We start from the raw sequence: 17,951 nt of genomic DNA on the forward strand, positions 1-17,951 counted from the left end.
ACAGTATTCAGTGTATGATCACCCCCATCCTCCTCCTCTGTACAGTAGTCAGTGTATGATCACCCCCATCCTCCTCTGTACAGTAGTCAGTGTATGATCACCCCCATCCTCCTCCTCCTGTGTACAGTAGTCAGTGTATGATCACCCCCATCCTCCTCCTCTGTACAGTAGTCAGTGTATGATCACCCCCATCCTCCTCCTCCGTACAGTAGTCAGTGTATGATCACCCCCATCCTCCTCCTCCTCTGTACAGTAGTCAGTGTATGATCACCCCCATCCTCCTCCTCCTCTGTACAGTAGTCAGTGTATGATCACCCCCATCCTCCTCCTCCGTACAGTAGTCAGTGTATGATCACCCCCATCCTCCTCCTCCTCTGTACAGTAGTCAGTGTATGATCACCCCCATCCTCCTCCTCCGTACAGTAGTCAGTGTATGATCACCCCCATCCTCCTCCTCTGTACAGTAGTCAGTGTATGATCACCCCCATCCTCCTCCTCCTCTGTACAGTAGTCAGTGTATGATCACCCCCATCCTCCTCCTCTGTACAGTAGTCAGTGTATGATCACCCCCATCCTCCTCCTCCTCTGTACAGTAGTCAGGGTATGATCACCCCCATCCTCCTCCTCCTCTGTACAGTAGTCAGGGTATGATCACCCCCATCCTCCTCCTCCTCTGTACAGTAGTCAGTGTATGATCACCCCCATCCTCCTCCTCCGTACAGTAGTCAGTGTATGATCACCCCCATCCTCCTCCTCTGTACAGTAGTCAGTGTATGATCACCCCCATCCTCCTCCTGTGTACAGTAGTCAGTGTATGATCACCCCCATCCTCCTCCTCTGTACAGTAGTCAGTGTATGATCACCCCCATCCTCCTCCTGTGTACAGTAGTCAGTGTATGATCACCCCCATCCTCCTCCTCCTCTGTACAGTAGTCAGGGTATGATCACCCCCATCCTCCTCCTCCTGTGTACAGTAGTCAGTGTATGATCACCCCCATCCTCCTCCTGTGTACAGTAGTCAGTGTATGATCACCCCCATCCTCCTCCTGTGTACAGTAGTCAGTGTATGATCACCCCCATCCTCCTCCTCCTGTGTACAGTAGTCAGTGTATGATCACCCCCATCCTCCTCCTCCTGTGTACAGTATTCAGTGTATGATCACCCCCATCCTCCTCCTGTGTACAGTAGTCAGTGTATGATCACCCCCATCCTCCTCCTGTGTACAGTAGTCAGTGTATGATCACCCCCATCCTCCTCCTCCTGTGTACAGTAGTCAGTGTATGATCACCCCCATCCTCCTCCTCCTGTGTACAGTAGTCAGTGTATGATCACCCCCATCCTCCTCCTGTGTACAGTAGTCAGTGTATGATCACCCCCATCCTCCTCCTCCTGTGTACAGTAGTCAGTGTATGATCACCCCCATCCTCCTCCTGTGTACAGTAGTCAGGGTATGATCACCCCCATCCTCCTCCTCCTGTGTACAGTAGTCAGTGTATGATCACCCCCATCCTCCTCCTCCTGTGTACAGTAGTCAGTGTATGATCACCCCCATCCTCCTCCTGATGTGATGTTTCTCTTACAGATTCCCAGTCGGAGGACGACGCTTCCCCCATAAAACGGCCTCGACTACTAGACAGCGGGGAAGGACCCGACAGTAATCGCCCCAAACAGAAGAGCCGGCGCCGCTGCTTCCGCTGCCAAATAAAACTGGAGCTGGTACAGCAGGAGTTGGGGTCTTGTCGCTGCGGTGAGTGGGGAGGGGTTTATATATGTTTTTATAATCCAGACACCTCCAGAGCAGCAGTCACAGTTCTGCACATTGATGCAGTGATCTGCATTCTGAGACATGTAGTGCGCACACCAAAATACATGCAGCTGTGCATTGCCCCACTACAGGAGCTCTGGATGTGACTGGAGGATGAGAATTAGCAATGCAGCTCTAGATGTAACTGCAATACTATTATTATAAGGTGAAATTCAGATGGGACTGTTTTATATAAGTATTGTAGATGCAGCTCTAGATAGTACTGGAGGATAAGAATTGTAGATGCAGCTCTAGATAGTACTGGAGGATAGGTATTGTAGATGCAACTCTAGATGGTACTGGAGGATAAGAATTGTAGATGCAGCTCTAGATAGTACTGGAGGATAAGTATTGTAGATGCAGCTCTAGATAGTACTGGGGGATAAGAATTGTAGATGCAGCTCTAGATAGTACTGGAGGATAAGAATTGTAGATGCAGCTCTAGATAGTACTGGAGGATAAGAATTGTAGATGCAGCTCTAGATAGTACTGGAGGATAAGAATTGTAGATGCAGCTCTAGATAGTACTGGAGGAAAAGAATGGTAGATGCAGCTCTAGATGGTACTGGAGGAAAAGAATTGTAGATGCCGCTGTAGATGGTACTGGAGGATAAGTATTGTAGATGCAGCTCTAGATGGTACTGGAGGATAAGAATTGTAGATGCAGCTCTAGATAGTACTGGAGGATAAGAATTGTAGATGCAACTCTAGATAGTACTGGAGGATAAGAATTGTAGATGCAACTCTAGATAGTACTGGAGGATAAGAATTGTAGATGCAGCTCTAGATAGTACTGGAGGAAAAGAATTGTAGATGCAGCTCTAGATCAGGGCCGCCATCAGGAATTTTGGGGCCCCATACAGCCTAAGTGTCTGGGCCCCCCCCCCCCTCCCATTTTTGCTTTGCGCGCCGCGGGAAATTTAGCCCCACCCACTGTTATGTTGACTCCGCCCACTCGTTAATTTTTCATGTGCCTGCACACAGTATAATCCTCCTACAGTCACCCGTAAATTATATGTCCCCCCTCTATCTCTCCCCCAGTTTCATATACACCCTTCATCTGCCCCCAGTTTCATGTCCCCCTTCCATCTCTGCCCCAAGATTCATGTCCCTCCATCTCTGCCCCCAGATTCATGTCCCCCCAGATTCATGTCCCTCCATCTCTGCCACAAGATTCATGTCCCCACATCTCTGCCCCCAGATTCATGTCCCCACAGTGTCATGCCGTCCCCTCCTTCATCTGCCCCAGTGTCATTCCGTCCTCTCTTTCATCTGCCCCCAGATTCATGTCCCCACAGTGTCATGCCGTCCTCTCTTTCATCTGCCCCCAGATTCACGTTCCACCTCCCCATTAAACTTACCTTCTCCTCCGCTCCCTCGCCGCTCTCTGCGCGTCTCTCTCGCTGACACATGCGGCTGAAGGAAGGAGCAGACACGGGTCAGCTCCACGCTTCGCCGCTGGGTGTCTCTCTCGCTGACACATATGCGGCTGAAGCGAGGAGCTGACATGTGTCAGCGCCTCGCCGCTGCCGCCTCTCTCCCTGACGCTGACATGTATGCGGCTGAAGCGAGGAGCTGACCTGTGTCAGCTCCTCGCTTCAGCCTTGTCAACTCAGAAACAGGAAACAGGACATATAATGACTGCTGCCGGCGCCAGGGGGCCCGGGCCCCCCCCATTTTAAAATTTGGCCGGGCCCCTGACGCCAGTAGCAGTAGTGCTGGCCTATCGGCGGCCCTGCTCTAGATAGTACTGGAGGATAAGAATTGTAGATGCAGCTCTAGATAGTACTGGAGGATAAGAATTGTAGATGCAGCTCTAGATAGTACTGGAGGATAAGAATTGTAGATGCAGCTCTAGATAGTACTGAAGGATAAGAATTGTAGATGCAGCTCTAGATAGTACTGGAGGATAAGAATTGTAGATGCAACTCTAGATAGTACTGGAGGATAAGAATTGTAGATGCAGCTCTAGATAGTACTGGAGGATAAGAATTGTAGATGCAGCTCTAGATAGTACTGGAGGATAAGAATTGTAGATGCAACTCTAGATAGTACTGGAGGATAAGAATTGTAGATGCAGCTCTAGATAGTACTGGAGGATAAGAATTGTAGATGCAACTCTAGATAGTACTGGAGGATAAGAATTGTAGATGCAGCTCTAGATGGTACTGGAGGATAGGAATTGTAGATGCCGCTCTAGATAGTACTGGAGGATAAGAATTGTAGATGCAGCTCTAGATGGTACTGGAGGATAAGAATTGTAGATGCCGCTCTAGATGGTACTGGAGGATAAGAATTGTAGATGCAGCTCTAGATAGTACTGGAGGATAAGAATTGTAGATGCAACTCTAGATAGTACTGGAGGATAAGAATTGTAGATGCAGCTCTAGATGGTACTGGAGGATAAGAATTGTAGATGCCGCTCTAGATAGTACTGGAGGATAAGAATTGTAGATGCAGCTCTAGATGGTACTGGAGGATAAGAATTGTAGATGCCGCTCTAGATAGTACTGGAGGATAAGAATTGTAGATGCAGCTCTAGATAGTACTGGGGGATAATTATTGTAGATGCAACTCTAGATAGTACTGGAGGATAAGATTTGTAGATGCAACTCTAGATAGTACTGGAGGATAGGAATTGTAGATGCCGCTCTAGATAGTACTGGAGGATAAGAATTGTAGATGCAGCTCTAGATGGTACTGGAGGATAAGAATTGTAGATGCCGCTCTAGATGGTACTGGAGGATAAGAATTGTAGATGCAGCTCTAGATGGTACTGGAGGATAAGAATTGTAGATGCAGCTCTAGATAGTACTGGGGGATAATTATTGTAGATGCAGCACTAGATAGTACTGGAGGATAAGAATTGTAGATGCCGCTCTAGATAGTACTGGAGGATAAGTATTGTAGATGCAGCTCTAGATAGTACTGGGGGATAATTATTGTAGATGCAGCTCTAGATAGTACTGGAGGATAAGAATTGTAGATGCAGCTCTAGATGGTACTATAGGATAACCATTGAGGATTCTACCTCAGGGCATTGTGGGACATGTAGTACACACAAGGATACTGTGCATTACCCTAATACAAATGACAGCCCGGGTTCCATTTCAAGATTGTATGGATTGTGGTATGACTATTTGCTTGCAGCTTTGGCTGTGACTGATGTATATAAGTGGATACCACGTAGCTGTGCGTGACGTGGCGCTCCTCTCTGCTCCCTGTTGGACCCGTTTTCCGGGTCACTTCGGGGCTATTTTCTTCCGCTTCTGCTTTTCGCACATAAATTACCATAAAACGTTCATCAAACCGATCCCCCCGCGGCCAAATTATTCTAATGAAATAAGGAAATTTATCATCATCGATTTCCTTATATACAGTGGCCAGGGCGAGGGGGAGACGTCAGACTGGCTGGTACATGTAGTGCACCCTCCATGTGTCTGACTAAACTGTCCGATAAATTGTAACAAACTATCAGTCATTTCCTCATACGATGGTCCCAATACTGCACACAGCTGAGGGGTTGTTACATTTGTATCCAGTATAAACAATCTGATATATTGTAACAAACTGTCAGTCTTCTCCCCATAATCCTGGGCATGGAGCATTGTGTTGCATTGCACAAACCTTGGATGGATGTTTGGTTCTGGGGGCCCCTGTATGTTGTGGCAGAGTCTCGGGGCCCCAGGCAGGAGGAGCGGCTCTGCCCCTATTACAGGTTATTAAGCTCTGGCAGGAAGTGGCGTCTCATAAATAATGCTTAAGCGGCTTTGCTTTATAAATTGTACGCCGCGTTGTGCCGTGTGCGCGGCCCCCGTGTAGCCCTCAGAGCCCGCAGCATCCAGAACAGAAGATGTCATTTTCATTACTTTTTAATGAGGTGCCAATTAAAGCCAAAGAGAGAACTCAGGAGAGACGGAGCCACCAGCCCGCCGCCCCCCGCCCGCCATCTTTACACCTCCCTGCTTTTCGTGCTCCGTCGTCCGTGAGTCTTTGCCCTGGAGCCCGCTATAGGAACACTGCCAAGTGGGGGGATTCATTAAATTACCGTCTCATCTGCCGCGCACACAGACCCATTCCTCTCCGCTTTGATCTTCAAAAGAGCAATTTGTAGGATGAGTTGTGCGAGCCCGCCGACCGCAGAGGTGAGGGGAATAGATAATTGTTTAGCATCCTCGGTTGGTGCTGGTACCACGCACCATTAACCCTCTCCCTCCAACCTGTTGTCTGGGAAAGTAGGGTGACAACCTGTGTATAACCCAGAATTCCCAGACTCCTCCTACTGCAGGTAGGGGCTGTCCGCAGAGTATCATCTATACTCTATATTGGGAGAAGACATGGCTGCATTCAAACCCATTCCTCCTCTCCATCGGCTGTGTTGGTATTGCAGCTCAGCCCCATTAACCTGGAATGAGGATGAGCTGCAATACCACATACGTTCCTGTGGAAAAGAGAGGCGCTGTTTCTCGAAGGAAGCCCATCATGTGTCCTTGGCCATGGTGGGTATCTCCAGGTAGGTATAGTCAGCGTTCAGCGTTTTTCGTCCTCCAGGTCTCAGTTACATAATTTATCTGCAGTGTGAGGCGGTAATATCACCGGACAGGACGGCACTGAGCTCCTCTGCACCTGCACGCTGCCTGTATGACACTGTATACATACACACAACAATATACACACCTGACACTGCACACACACACTATACACACCTGACACTGCACACACACACACACTATATACACCTGACACTGCACACATGCACTATACACACCTGACACTGCACACACGCACTATACACACCTGACACTGCACACACACACACTATATACACCTTACACTGCACACACACACTATATACACCTGACACTGCACACACACACACTATATACACCTGACACTGCACACACGCACTATACACACCTGACACTGCACACACACACACTATATACACCTTACACTGCACACACACACTATATACACCTGACACTGCACACACACACTATACACACCTGACACTGCACACACGCACTATACACACCTGACACTGCACACACACACTATACACACCTGACACTGCACACACACACTATACACACCTGACACTGCACACACACACACTATATACACCTGACACTGCACACACACACTATATACACCTGACACTGCACACACGCACTATACACATCTGACACTGCACACACACACACTATATACACCTTACACTGCACACACACTATATACACCTGACACTGCACACACACACACTATATACACCTGACACTGCACACACGCACTATACACACCTGACACTGCACACACACACACTATATACACCTTACACTGCACACACACTATATACACCTGACACTGCACACACACACTATACACACCTGACACTGCACACACGCACTATACACACCTGACACTGCACACACACACTATACACACCTGACACTGCACACACACACACACACTATACACACCTGACACTGCACACACACACACTATATACACCTGACACTGCACACACACACTATATACACCTGACACTGCACACACGCACTATACACACCTGACACTGCACACACGCACTATACACACCTGACACTGAACACACGCACTATACACACCTGACACTGAACACACGCACTATATACACCTAACACTGAATACACACACTATATACACCTGACACTGAACACACACAGTATACACACCTGACACTGCACACACGCACTATATACACCTGACACTGCACACACACACTATATACACCTGACACTGCACACACACACTATATACACCTGACACTGCACACACGCACTATATACACCTGACACTGCACACACGCACTATACACACCTGACACTGAACACACCCACTATACACACCTGACACTGAACACACGCACTATATACACCTAACACTGAATACACACACTATATACACCTGACACTGAACACACACACTATACACACCTGACACTGCACACACGCACTATATACACCTGACACTGCACACACGCACTATATACACCTGACACTGCACACACACACACTATATACACCTGACACTGCACACACACACTATACACACCTGACACTGCACACACACACACTATATACACCTAACACTGCACACACACACTATATACACCTGACACTGCACACACGCACTATACACACCTGACACTGCACACACGCACTATACACACCTGACACTGAACACACGCACTATATACACCTAACACTGAATACACACACTATATACACCTGACACTGAACACACACAGTATACACACCTGACACTGCACACACGCACTATATACACCTGACACTGCACACACACACACTATATACACCTGACACTGCACACACGCACTATACACACCTGACACTGCACACACGCACTATATACACCTGACACTGCACACACGCACTATATACACCTGACACTGCACACACGCACTATATACACCTGACACTGAACACACACACTATATACACCTGACACTGAACACACGCACTATATACACCTGACACTGCACACAAGCACTATATACACCTGACACTGAACACACGCACTATATACACCTAACACTGAACACACACACTATATACACCAGACACTGAACACACACACTATATACACCTGACACTGTACACATGCACTATATACACCTAACACTGAACACACACACTATACACACCTAACACTGTACACAGCTCACACAACAGTATACACACCTGACACTGCACACACGCACTATATACACCTGACACTGCACACACGCACTATATACACCTGACACTGAACACACGCACTATATACACCTGACACTGCACACACACACTATATACACCTGACACTGCACACACGCACTATATACACCTGACACTGCACACACGCACTATATACACCTGACACTGAACACACGCACTATATACACCTGACACTGAACACACGCACTATATACACCTAACACTGAACACACACACTATATACACCAGACACTGAACACACACACTATATACACCTGACACTGAACACACGCACTATATACACCTGACACTGCACACACACACTATATACACCTGACACTGCACACACACACTATATACACCTGACACTGCACACACGCACTATATACACCTGACACTGCACACACGCACTATACACACCTGACACTGCACACACGCACTATATACACCTAACACTGAACACACACACTATATACACCAGACACTGAACACACACACTATATACACCTGACACTGAACACACACACTATATACACCAGACACTGCACACACACACTATACACACCTGACACTGCACACACGCACTATATACACCTAACACTGAACACACACACTATATACACCAGACACTGAACACACACACTATATACACCTGACACTGAACACACACACTATATACACCTAACACTGAACACACACACTATATACACCTGACACTGAACACACGCACTATATACACCTAACACTGAACACACACACTATATACACCTGACACTGAACACACGCACTATATACACCTAACACTGAACACACACACTATATACACCAGACACTGAACACACACACTATATACACCTGACACTGAACACACGCACTATATACACCTAACACTGAACACACACACTATATACACCTGACACTGAACACACGCACTATATACACCTAACACTGAACACACACACACTATACACACCTAACACTGTACACAGCTCACACAACAGTATACACACCTGACACAGCACACACGCACTATACACACCTGACACTGTACACATCCATTATACACACCTGACACTGAACACACACACTATACACACCTGACACTGTACACATCCACTATACACTCCACTCCCCAGCATCTACGTCCTGTCCAGGCAGTCCTAGAGGACAGTTCACATTGCTGATCAGTCCGGCCTGCACTTCTATCTGTGTCCTTCATCCACTAGAACCCCCTCCACCTTCCCCACTGCTGACCTGAGAGCCCCCGAGGTGTCACAGACTGCAGGATCTTCGGTCACCCCAGGCCTTTTATCCTCTATAATGTCTCCACATTACCAAATACCGCAAACTCCATCCCTCCATATAACCCCTATAGGAAACTGCAAAGCATCGTCTGATGTCCCCAGAGCTGCAGTCCCTGGAGATGAGGAGAATATGTGACTCCTCACCCATGCACATGTCGCAGTGAGGATGAGGGCACCGGATCTGGAACACTAGGGGGCCCCAAACTATACAGGAACAATACAAAACCCCCTGCCCTTATATGCTCGGTCCCATACCAGATCTCATCACCTATTGGTGCAGTGTATCTGCCAGCACCTAATGGGTCACTCCTTATAGACTGCTGACTACCAGCCTGTATGTCCTGTGTGAGAGGTTGTCACAGCCCCGCCCCCTGGTATCGACTTTTCTCTTTTTGGCAGTCCTCCTGGCCGGTTTCGTTCTCACGCTGCGGTCTCCTCTCCACTCCGCTACGTTATTTTGCGGCCAGTTTTCTGTGTGATTCTGTCGGTGAAGTCCAAGGCCATTGTCCTGGGCACGCTCCAGCTGGCTGCGATATCTGATGGCCACGGACGCAGCATCGCTACGAGACATGCCAAACACAGTCCGTTACACACAGACTATATAATGTAGAGGACAGGATTTGTGATTCCTGCATGTGGAGGGCAATGGCTGGAACCTATACCATGTTCTGCAGACGCTTCGCGATGGATGAAAGGATTTTTCTAGTCCTGACAACCGCACAGCGTGAAATACAGATACTTAAAGGGCCCTTCCTTATATAGCTATAGAAAAGATGGCTAAAAGCCCTATTGGTGTCACCGATTCTTACCTAGTTATGTGGCCGTATGGGGAAAGGGGGTAGGAATGGCCGCCACGATCAGTAGTCCACGGTGGCAGACTTATTGTTTCCGACATGGTGTAGTCTGTGCTTGCAGGTTATGTCTGACTGGCACAGTCACACCCCGCTATTTGAGGATGACAAAACTTTCACACGTTTGGAGACACCGGTGCTGAATCACCTATCTGGTGTCAGAGGTGTCAGACTGCGAGAGAAGGAAATGTCTGCCACACTTCACCAAGAGATGGCGGGGATCTGTATGACTTGAGATGTTGGATGAGCCCCTAATTCTCAAACATCCTCCTGAGCGAGGCTTCAGCTGTCACACTCAGGTAGAAGGAAACAACAGCTATGGGGTTGCGAGCAGTGTCCTCTCTAAGCCATTGTACCTAGTGAGCAGTTATTCACCTGGGCGATCCAAGATGGCAGCAGATATGTTACATATATATATATATATATATATATATATATATATATATATTAATCAAGGTTGTTTTTGAGTTTCTGTAACATCATTGGGGTCTAGGGAGGAAAAAGAATTCCTGGTCTTCAGTAATGAAGAGGTTAATGTTAGTATTCTTAGTGTCCTAGGGCAAAGGAAGGGTATATGTTACAAACATAGCGCACTCACACATAGACTGCTCCCCAAATCACACAGACTGCTCCCCATATAACACAGACTGCTCCTCATAGTCCTCCAAGTCATACAGACTACTCCGCATAGTCCCCAAATCACACAGACTGCTCCCCATAGTCCCCCAAATCACACAGACTGAGACTGCTCCTCATAGACCCCTCCCTACTCACACAGGCTGCTCCCCCAGTCCCCCAAATCACACAGACTGCTCCTCCATGTTCCAAGTGTCATATAGACTGCACTCTCCCTCCACACAAGGTTCTCCTTACACACCGCTCTAAAGACTGCTCTCCCCCTCCACACAGACTTCTCCTTATGCACCGCTCTTCAGTCTGCTCTCCCCCTCCACACAGTCTGCTCTCCCCCTCCACGCAGGCTGCTCTCCCCCTCCACGCAGACTGCTCTCCCCCTCCACACAGACTTCTCCTTATGCACCGCTCTTCAGTCTGCTCTCCCCCTCCACACAGTCTGCTCTCCCCCTCCACACAGGCTGCTCTCCCCCTCCACGCAGGCTGCTCTCCCCCTCCACGCAGACTGCTCTCCCCCTCCACACAGACTTCTCCTTATGCTCCGCTCTTCAGACTGCTCAAATCCACTTCACGCAGGTGGTGCATGATGTTACCCTCTGACTTCTCTCCCCTCTCCCTCCTCACAGGGTTCTCCTTCTGCCTCCCTTGTTCTATCAGAAAGTTCTTGGCCTGTGGTGCAGTTCTCTGATCTCGGGGAGTCCGCAGCATCCAACCTCCTGTGATCGGATAGAAATAAAACGCTACACCTTGTGTTACATCCCGTACCCACGCGTCGAGCGTAACGTTTTGTCATCTGACATAATACTGACATCATTGTCTGCCGAGCTTACCAAGTTGCTGAATCTGCATTGCGTGTGCAAAGTCCATGTGTTTGTAGCCACACAAACTCTCCAGTATCCCCTCCATCCATTGTGGTCGCAGGGCAGACATTTACCATTACACAACCTCCTGCCGGCTGCATTGTGTGACTGCGGAGAACAGTTCATAGAAAGCGGCGTCAGCGAGGGAATCCCTGGCGTGTTACCGATGATCAGTATATAACAATCTGTCATCTATAGCGTTACAAGATTATGAAGAGGTTGACAAGTGTCCACCTGTGTGTTATATTGTCCTATCAGCCGCGTATATCACCGGCTGGATGGCGCAGCGCTCCCCCGTTTATTTGGCAGCCGCTCCACCGCCTATTTTTTATTTTTCTTGGCAGTTTAGTCTCATAAAAATGAAATATGTAAATGCTGTTTTTCTGTTCTCGGTCTCTGCGAGGTTTTATTAACCGCTTCCTTTTGTGATTCTGCATGAATTTTTTTTTGCATTCTTGTGAATTTTTAGGGACCTCGTTCGGACATTCGGTTATTGGGGTCACCAATGTCTTGTTTTTTTTTCCCTTCCCCTTGCAGGTTACGTGTTCTGTATGTTACATCGTCTCCCAGAGCAGCACGATTGCACGTTCGACCACATGGGCCGCGGACGTGAAGAGGCCATTCTGAAAATGGTGAAGCTAGACCGCAAAGTGGGCAGGTCCTGCCAGCGTATTGGCGAGGGCTGTTCCTGAGTGCCACCACCTCCTACAACCAAATGCTGTTTCTATTAGTTCACTAATGTTAGCCTTATATAGGACAATGTCAAGCAGGCTCTCACTACTGAGCAAGTCACAGACTACAGCCAATCAGGTTCCTTCTATTTTTTTTTTTTGTTTTCCGAGAACCGCGCAGGTACTTTATGTAGACGAAGTTGGTAGTGGCCGGGCGGTGGCTGTCGTCCATGATGAAAGCTCCAGGAACTTATTTAATCTATAATTGTGTTCATTTATTTTATTTTATTTTTTTTTTTCTCCGTTCCACTGATTTGAGTAATAATAATTGTTTTTGTCTTTCTCTTCCAAACCCGCTCCCCGGTCGGACCATCTCCCCATCGTCCTCACTCATTGTTTTCGATGTTAGCCCATAATAACCACCAATGATAAATAAAAGTTGGGTTCATGCTGATCGTCCAATGTCACATGACATGGCTAGTGAAGGTCCCAGTGGTCACTCGTGTCCTGTGTCTGAGTGTTATTATATGAACAGCATCAGGGATTTCACTGGGTCGGGGGTCACCCCTCCCTCCCCAACCCCCACCCCAGTCAGATAATCAGGTTTGTCACTCATTTACCCCGGTGTACGTTGTAGACCGTCAGCAGTTGTCATCATCTCAACTTGTCATTTGAGAAATCGTGAATCTTTTTTGGGGGGGTCGATGATTCTTACCTCAAGCCGGAACCTTAATGTAACCTCCTATGGGATTGACTTAGATTTACCTGATTGGCTTTCGTTTGCTATTTGCCAAGTGACGGTCTTTCTGGTCAGATAAGGCTAATCCACAGCACACTAGCCATGGCTGGAGCCTACAGACCCAATTTCTGTATATATATATATATATATATATATACATACTTGGGGTTGGGGGGAGAGTGAAAGGAAATATTTTGTAGCAACCGGAACTCAGTAACTGTGTTGAGGAACAACCACAAATACTCCCAGTTTTTTTGTAAACCTCCAAAGTGTTAGCTTGTAAAAAAAAAAAAAAAAAGGGCTACTAAGCCTTGATTCTATGCAGCCAAAGGGGAGGGAGGTCCGCATGGGCGGGCTCAGGAAACCTTGCCCTAGAGTAAGAAGTGAACGTGGGGGAAAATCCCAGCAGAATGGACTGGAATGACGAGGTCGATATTTCTAGCCGTTTCTCGGACCTTAGTTGGAGTCTGAAAACTACATAGGGTGCACACATGACTTCTTAAGGTCACTTACTTCTGTCTTAAAGGCTCAGATGAATGTTTTCTGTATTTTCAAGGGGTGGTTAAGAAAAAATTCTTGCCCTGATCCAGAAATTGAGAGATCAAGAAGCAAATTTCAAGAGTTGGAATGGCAGGTTGACCATACATGAGGTTTCTCAAGTCATAGTTGAGCCTCCTTAAGGTCGCTTAAAAAAACTTATGTAGAGGGTATGAAAGATGGGTGGGGAAGGGTGAACCCAAGGGATGGACCACAGGTTGGATATGTGAGGAGTTTCTCAGGTTTTGACCATCAAGAACATTGCATGCTCCTCGCCTTTCTTCAGATTTCTTACAGATCTTCAAGTTCTAAGTAAACTTATCCTTGAGTAGGAGGTGTGAGAAATTGGGGAACCCAAGCAAATGACAAGGGGTGGAATGCCAAGTTGGACATGTTCTGCCTTAGTTGAGGTTTAAGATCTTCAAGAATTATATTGCATGCCCACATGTCTCCTTAAGGTCATTTGTTTCTGTCTTCAAGACCCAGCTGAACATTCTTGAGATCTTTGACAGCTGGTTAAAAAAACATGCCTTTAATTAGAAAAGGAGACATCTGGGGGAACCAAAGTAATCACACTGGATGGAAGGCCAAGTTAAACTTGGGTTTCTTGAGCCTTTGTGAAGGCCATTGTGGAAGCCTAGGGTTTCTAGAGCCTTAGTGGAGGTCCAAAACCTTCATGAAATATACAGGGTGCTCACATGCCCTCTTGCTAAGACACTCAGTTCAATCCAGATATTCAAGGGCATACCCAAAAAGACCTTGCTCTTGTGTCATAGCTTTGAAAGATTAGAAGGGAACCCAAGCAAATATCAAGGGATGTGATATCAGGCTGGAGATGCTTATGATTTCTTGGGCCTTAGATGAGGTCTAAAACCTTTACAACATGCTTCTTTGCTTTCTTAAGGTCTCTTAAAGGCTTAGCTCCTTCCACATTTTCAAGGGCAATTCCAAAATCCTTGCCCATGAATAGGAAGTCAGAAATTGTTAGGTGAACCCAAGCAAATCCAAGAGATGCAATGCCAGGTTAGACATGTGTAAGGTTCCTTGGGCCTTAGTTAAGGCCTAGCACCTTTAACAACTCGTATAGTGTGCTCGCTTGTCTTTGTGAAGACTCTTCTTTTTGTCTTTGGAGGCTCAGACAACCTCTCCCCAGATCTTCGACTGTTTCTTACGATGTTCCTCAGAATCTATGACCGCACTTTGAACCAATAGAAATTCAGTTTTATCTTGACTTTGTATTGGAATGACTTTGATAGTAAGAGCTAATGACTGTTTGGTAGCCCGCTCACCCGCAATGTTCGCCCCGTCCCATCATAGCCGTTGGCACTTATGCACTTAAAGGAGGCTCAGTTGTCCAGGGAGGTGGGGCGAATCCTTCTTTAGATATGAGAGGACGTACAATATGTCCTGCAGGTGATGGGACCTCTCCTGAGACCTTCCATACCTATTCAGGCCCCCTCAATAAAGCACTTACGCCGCCCCCTAGTTGTGTTTTGTCACATAAAAGATTTCCAGCCTCTTGTTTCTTTCAGGAACCGAACTTCTCTCAACAGTGAAGGAAGATCCATGGATCTTCTGGGATGGTTCATCTTGGAAAAGACCACTATGTCCCACCACACTCAGCACCAGATGATGCAATAGACAGTTCTCCACCTCACTGTTCATCTCCTCATTTGTGTAATGGTTTTTTGTTTAGTTTTTGGGGGGGCATCTCCAAGACCTTCCAGCCCCATCCTCCTATACGAGAAGATAAAGGTCCTACCCCTGTTTAGTTTGAAGGGTGTCTGGAGCAGGCGCTACCCTGAAGGTTGTGTACGGGACAGTTTGCATCGCAGCGCTAGATCACTGGGTTGTTCCATTGCAGTATCTGTTCTGTGAAGTTTGTTAAATGTAAGGAAAAGTTTAATTTCTTGTATCTTAAAAAAAAAAAAATGGAAAAAAAATCTTATTTAACCATTTTTTGTGTTCTAGATTTACTTACCACATGTAGCCTAGAACTGATTTAGTTTAACATTGTACAAAAAAAAAAAAAAATATTAAAAAAAAAAATTCTGGTAACTTTATTCTTTTTCTTCCCTTCCTGCTGAAAGAAAAAAAAAATTAAACGGTTGAGATTAAAGTTTTTGACTAAAGTCGCATTTCTGTTCTGCGCGCAATCTTACGAGTTGCACCTTGTAAAGCCGCAAAGTGCAGCCTGCAGTGTAAAGCATGGCGGGGGCTCAAAGCTGCTTTGTGACAGTTTTGCCCCCTCTAATTGCAGCCTGCAGTGTAAAGCATGGAAGGTTCATTTATAGCTGTTTTTACCCCTCGATACAGCCTGCAGTGTAAAGAATGGAGGTCTCCATCCACGGTCATACGTACATGAAGATTCCATCAGGCCCTATTGGAAACGTACAGAGCATGCTGGGAGTTGTAGTCTTGTCAATCTTGTGAAAACTAACGGATTAAGATCCGAGATAGAAAGTGGTTAAAAAGTAAATGTTCGTTCCCTGTTCACGTTGCCGATCGGCCGGGCAGGAAGCCGTCGCCGCTGTGATGTTCCGAGCACAATCTATTCTACTAATTTGCAGCCTCGCCATTTCCACTCAGGATTTCCCTTCAATAATAGAGCATTGGCCGACCCGAGGGGGCGACGGAAGAATCCTGCGGAACATATTAATTTATTACCGCCAGACTCCGACCGAGACTGAAAATGCTGATCCAAAAATCACTCTGGCACTAATGATCTCCGCAGCCGAACTACCTGCAGTGGGAAAACATCCCAACACTACACAGGTGACGCCATACCGCGATTCGTAACATGTACGCAGCGACGACTGGAGCAGGAAACACTGGACTGGAAGGATTGCAAAAATATTCGAATATAATAATGGCTGCGCTCGTGGTTTAGTGTCTACCTTTTATCGTGTCTGTGCCCAAAAATCTCTTTAAAATGTCATAAAAATGGACACGATGTTCATGTTAATGAATTTTGGCGCATTTCTGGTACTTTGTAGGCCGTCTTAAGAGAACATCACAGCGACAACCTAAGAAACCTATGAGAATGGTCAGATCGGCAGTCCAGGAAACATTACTGTAAATCACTGGCTACATTTTTTTGCGCATAGTAGGATTTTTGGCGCAGTGTCAAGTGTAAGGCTACATTCACATCTGCATTCGGGTTTCCGATAGGGGGGTCCGCAAGCGGTTACCTTAGGAGACCCACGTACCCCATAGTCTATAATGTGCTCCGTGAGGTTTCCGCATGAAAAATGAGGATAGAAAAGTGCTGCTTACAAGAGAAGGGAACAGAATTGCCCGAACGCAGATGTGAACAGGAAGGGGTTAATCTATTTTCATAAATAACGCCATCCGCAATCCTGAATTACACAACAGAAAATCCCCATCACTGTCATTCCTCATATTCAATATAACAATTCCTGTTATATTCTTATACATAGGAGTAGTATTATAGTAGTTATATTCTTGTACATAGGAGGTAGTATTATAGTAGTTATATTCTTGTACATAGGAGTAGTATTATAGTAGTTATATTCTTGTACATAGGAGCAGTATTATAGTAGTTATATTCTTGTACATAGAAGGTAGTATTATAGTAGTTATATTCTTGTACATAGGAGCAGTATTATAGTAGTTATATTCTTGTACATAGGAGCAGTATTATAGTAGTTATATTCTTGTACATAGGAGCAGTATTATAGTAGTTATATTCTTGTACATAGGAGCAGTATTATAGTAGTTATATTCTTGTACATAGGAGCAGTATTTATAGTAGTTATATTCTTGTACATAGG

At 46.4% G+C, this 17,951-nt stretch overlaps 1 protein-coding gene across 1 annotated transcript in view; it reads left to right on the plus strand.

Annotated features, from left to right (window-relative positions):
* Positions 1-13,466, plus strand: part of ZFAND3 (zinc finger AN1-type containing 3) — a 106,297-nt gene extending 92,831 nt beyond the window's left edge. The window contains exons 5-6 of the mRNA XM_075267356.1: positions 1,583-1,747; positions 12,748-13,466. Of these exons, the coding sequence (XP_075123457.1) occupies positions 1,583-1,747; positions 12,748-12,902 (320 nt within the window). The 3' untranslated portion in view covers positions 12,903-13,466. The remainder of the gene's footprint in view (positions 1-1,582; positions 1,748-12,747) is intronic.
* Positions 13,467-17,951: the final 4,485 nt, after the last annotated feature.

The sequence above is a fragment of the Leptodactylus fuscus genome, chromosome 3 (genome assembly GCF_031893055.1).
Source record: "Leptodactylus fuscus isolate aLepFus1 chromosome 3, aLepFus1.hap2, whole genome shotgun sequence".
NCBI lineage: Eukaryota > Metazoa > Chordata > Amphibia > Anura > Leptodactylidae > Leptodactylus > Leptodactylus fuscus.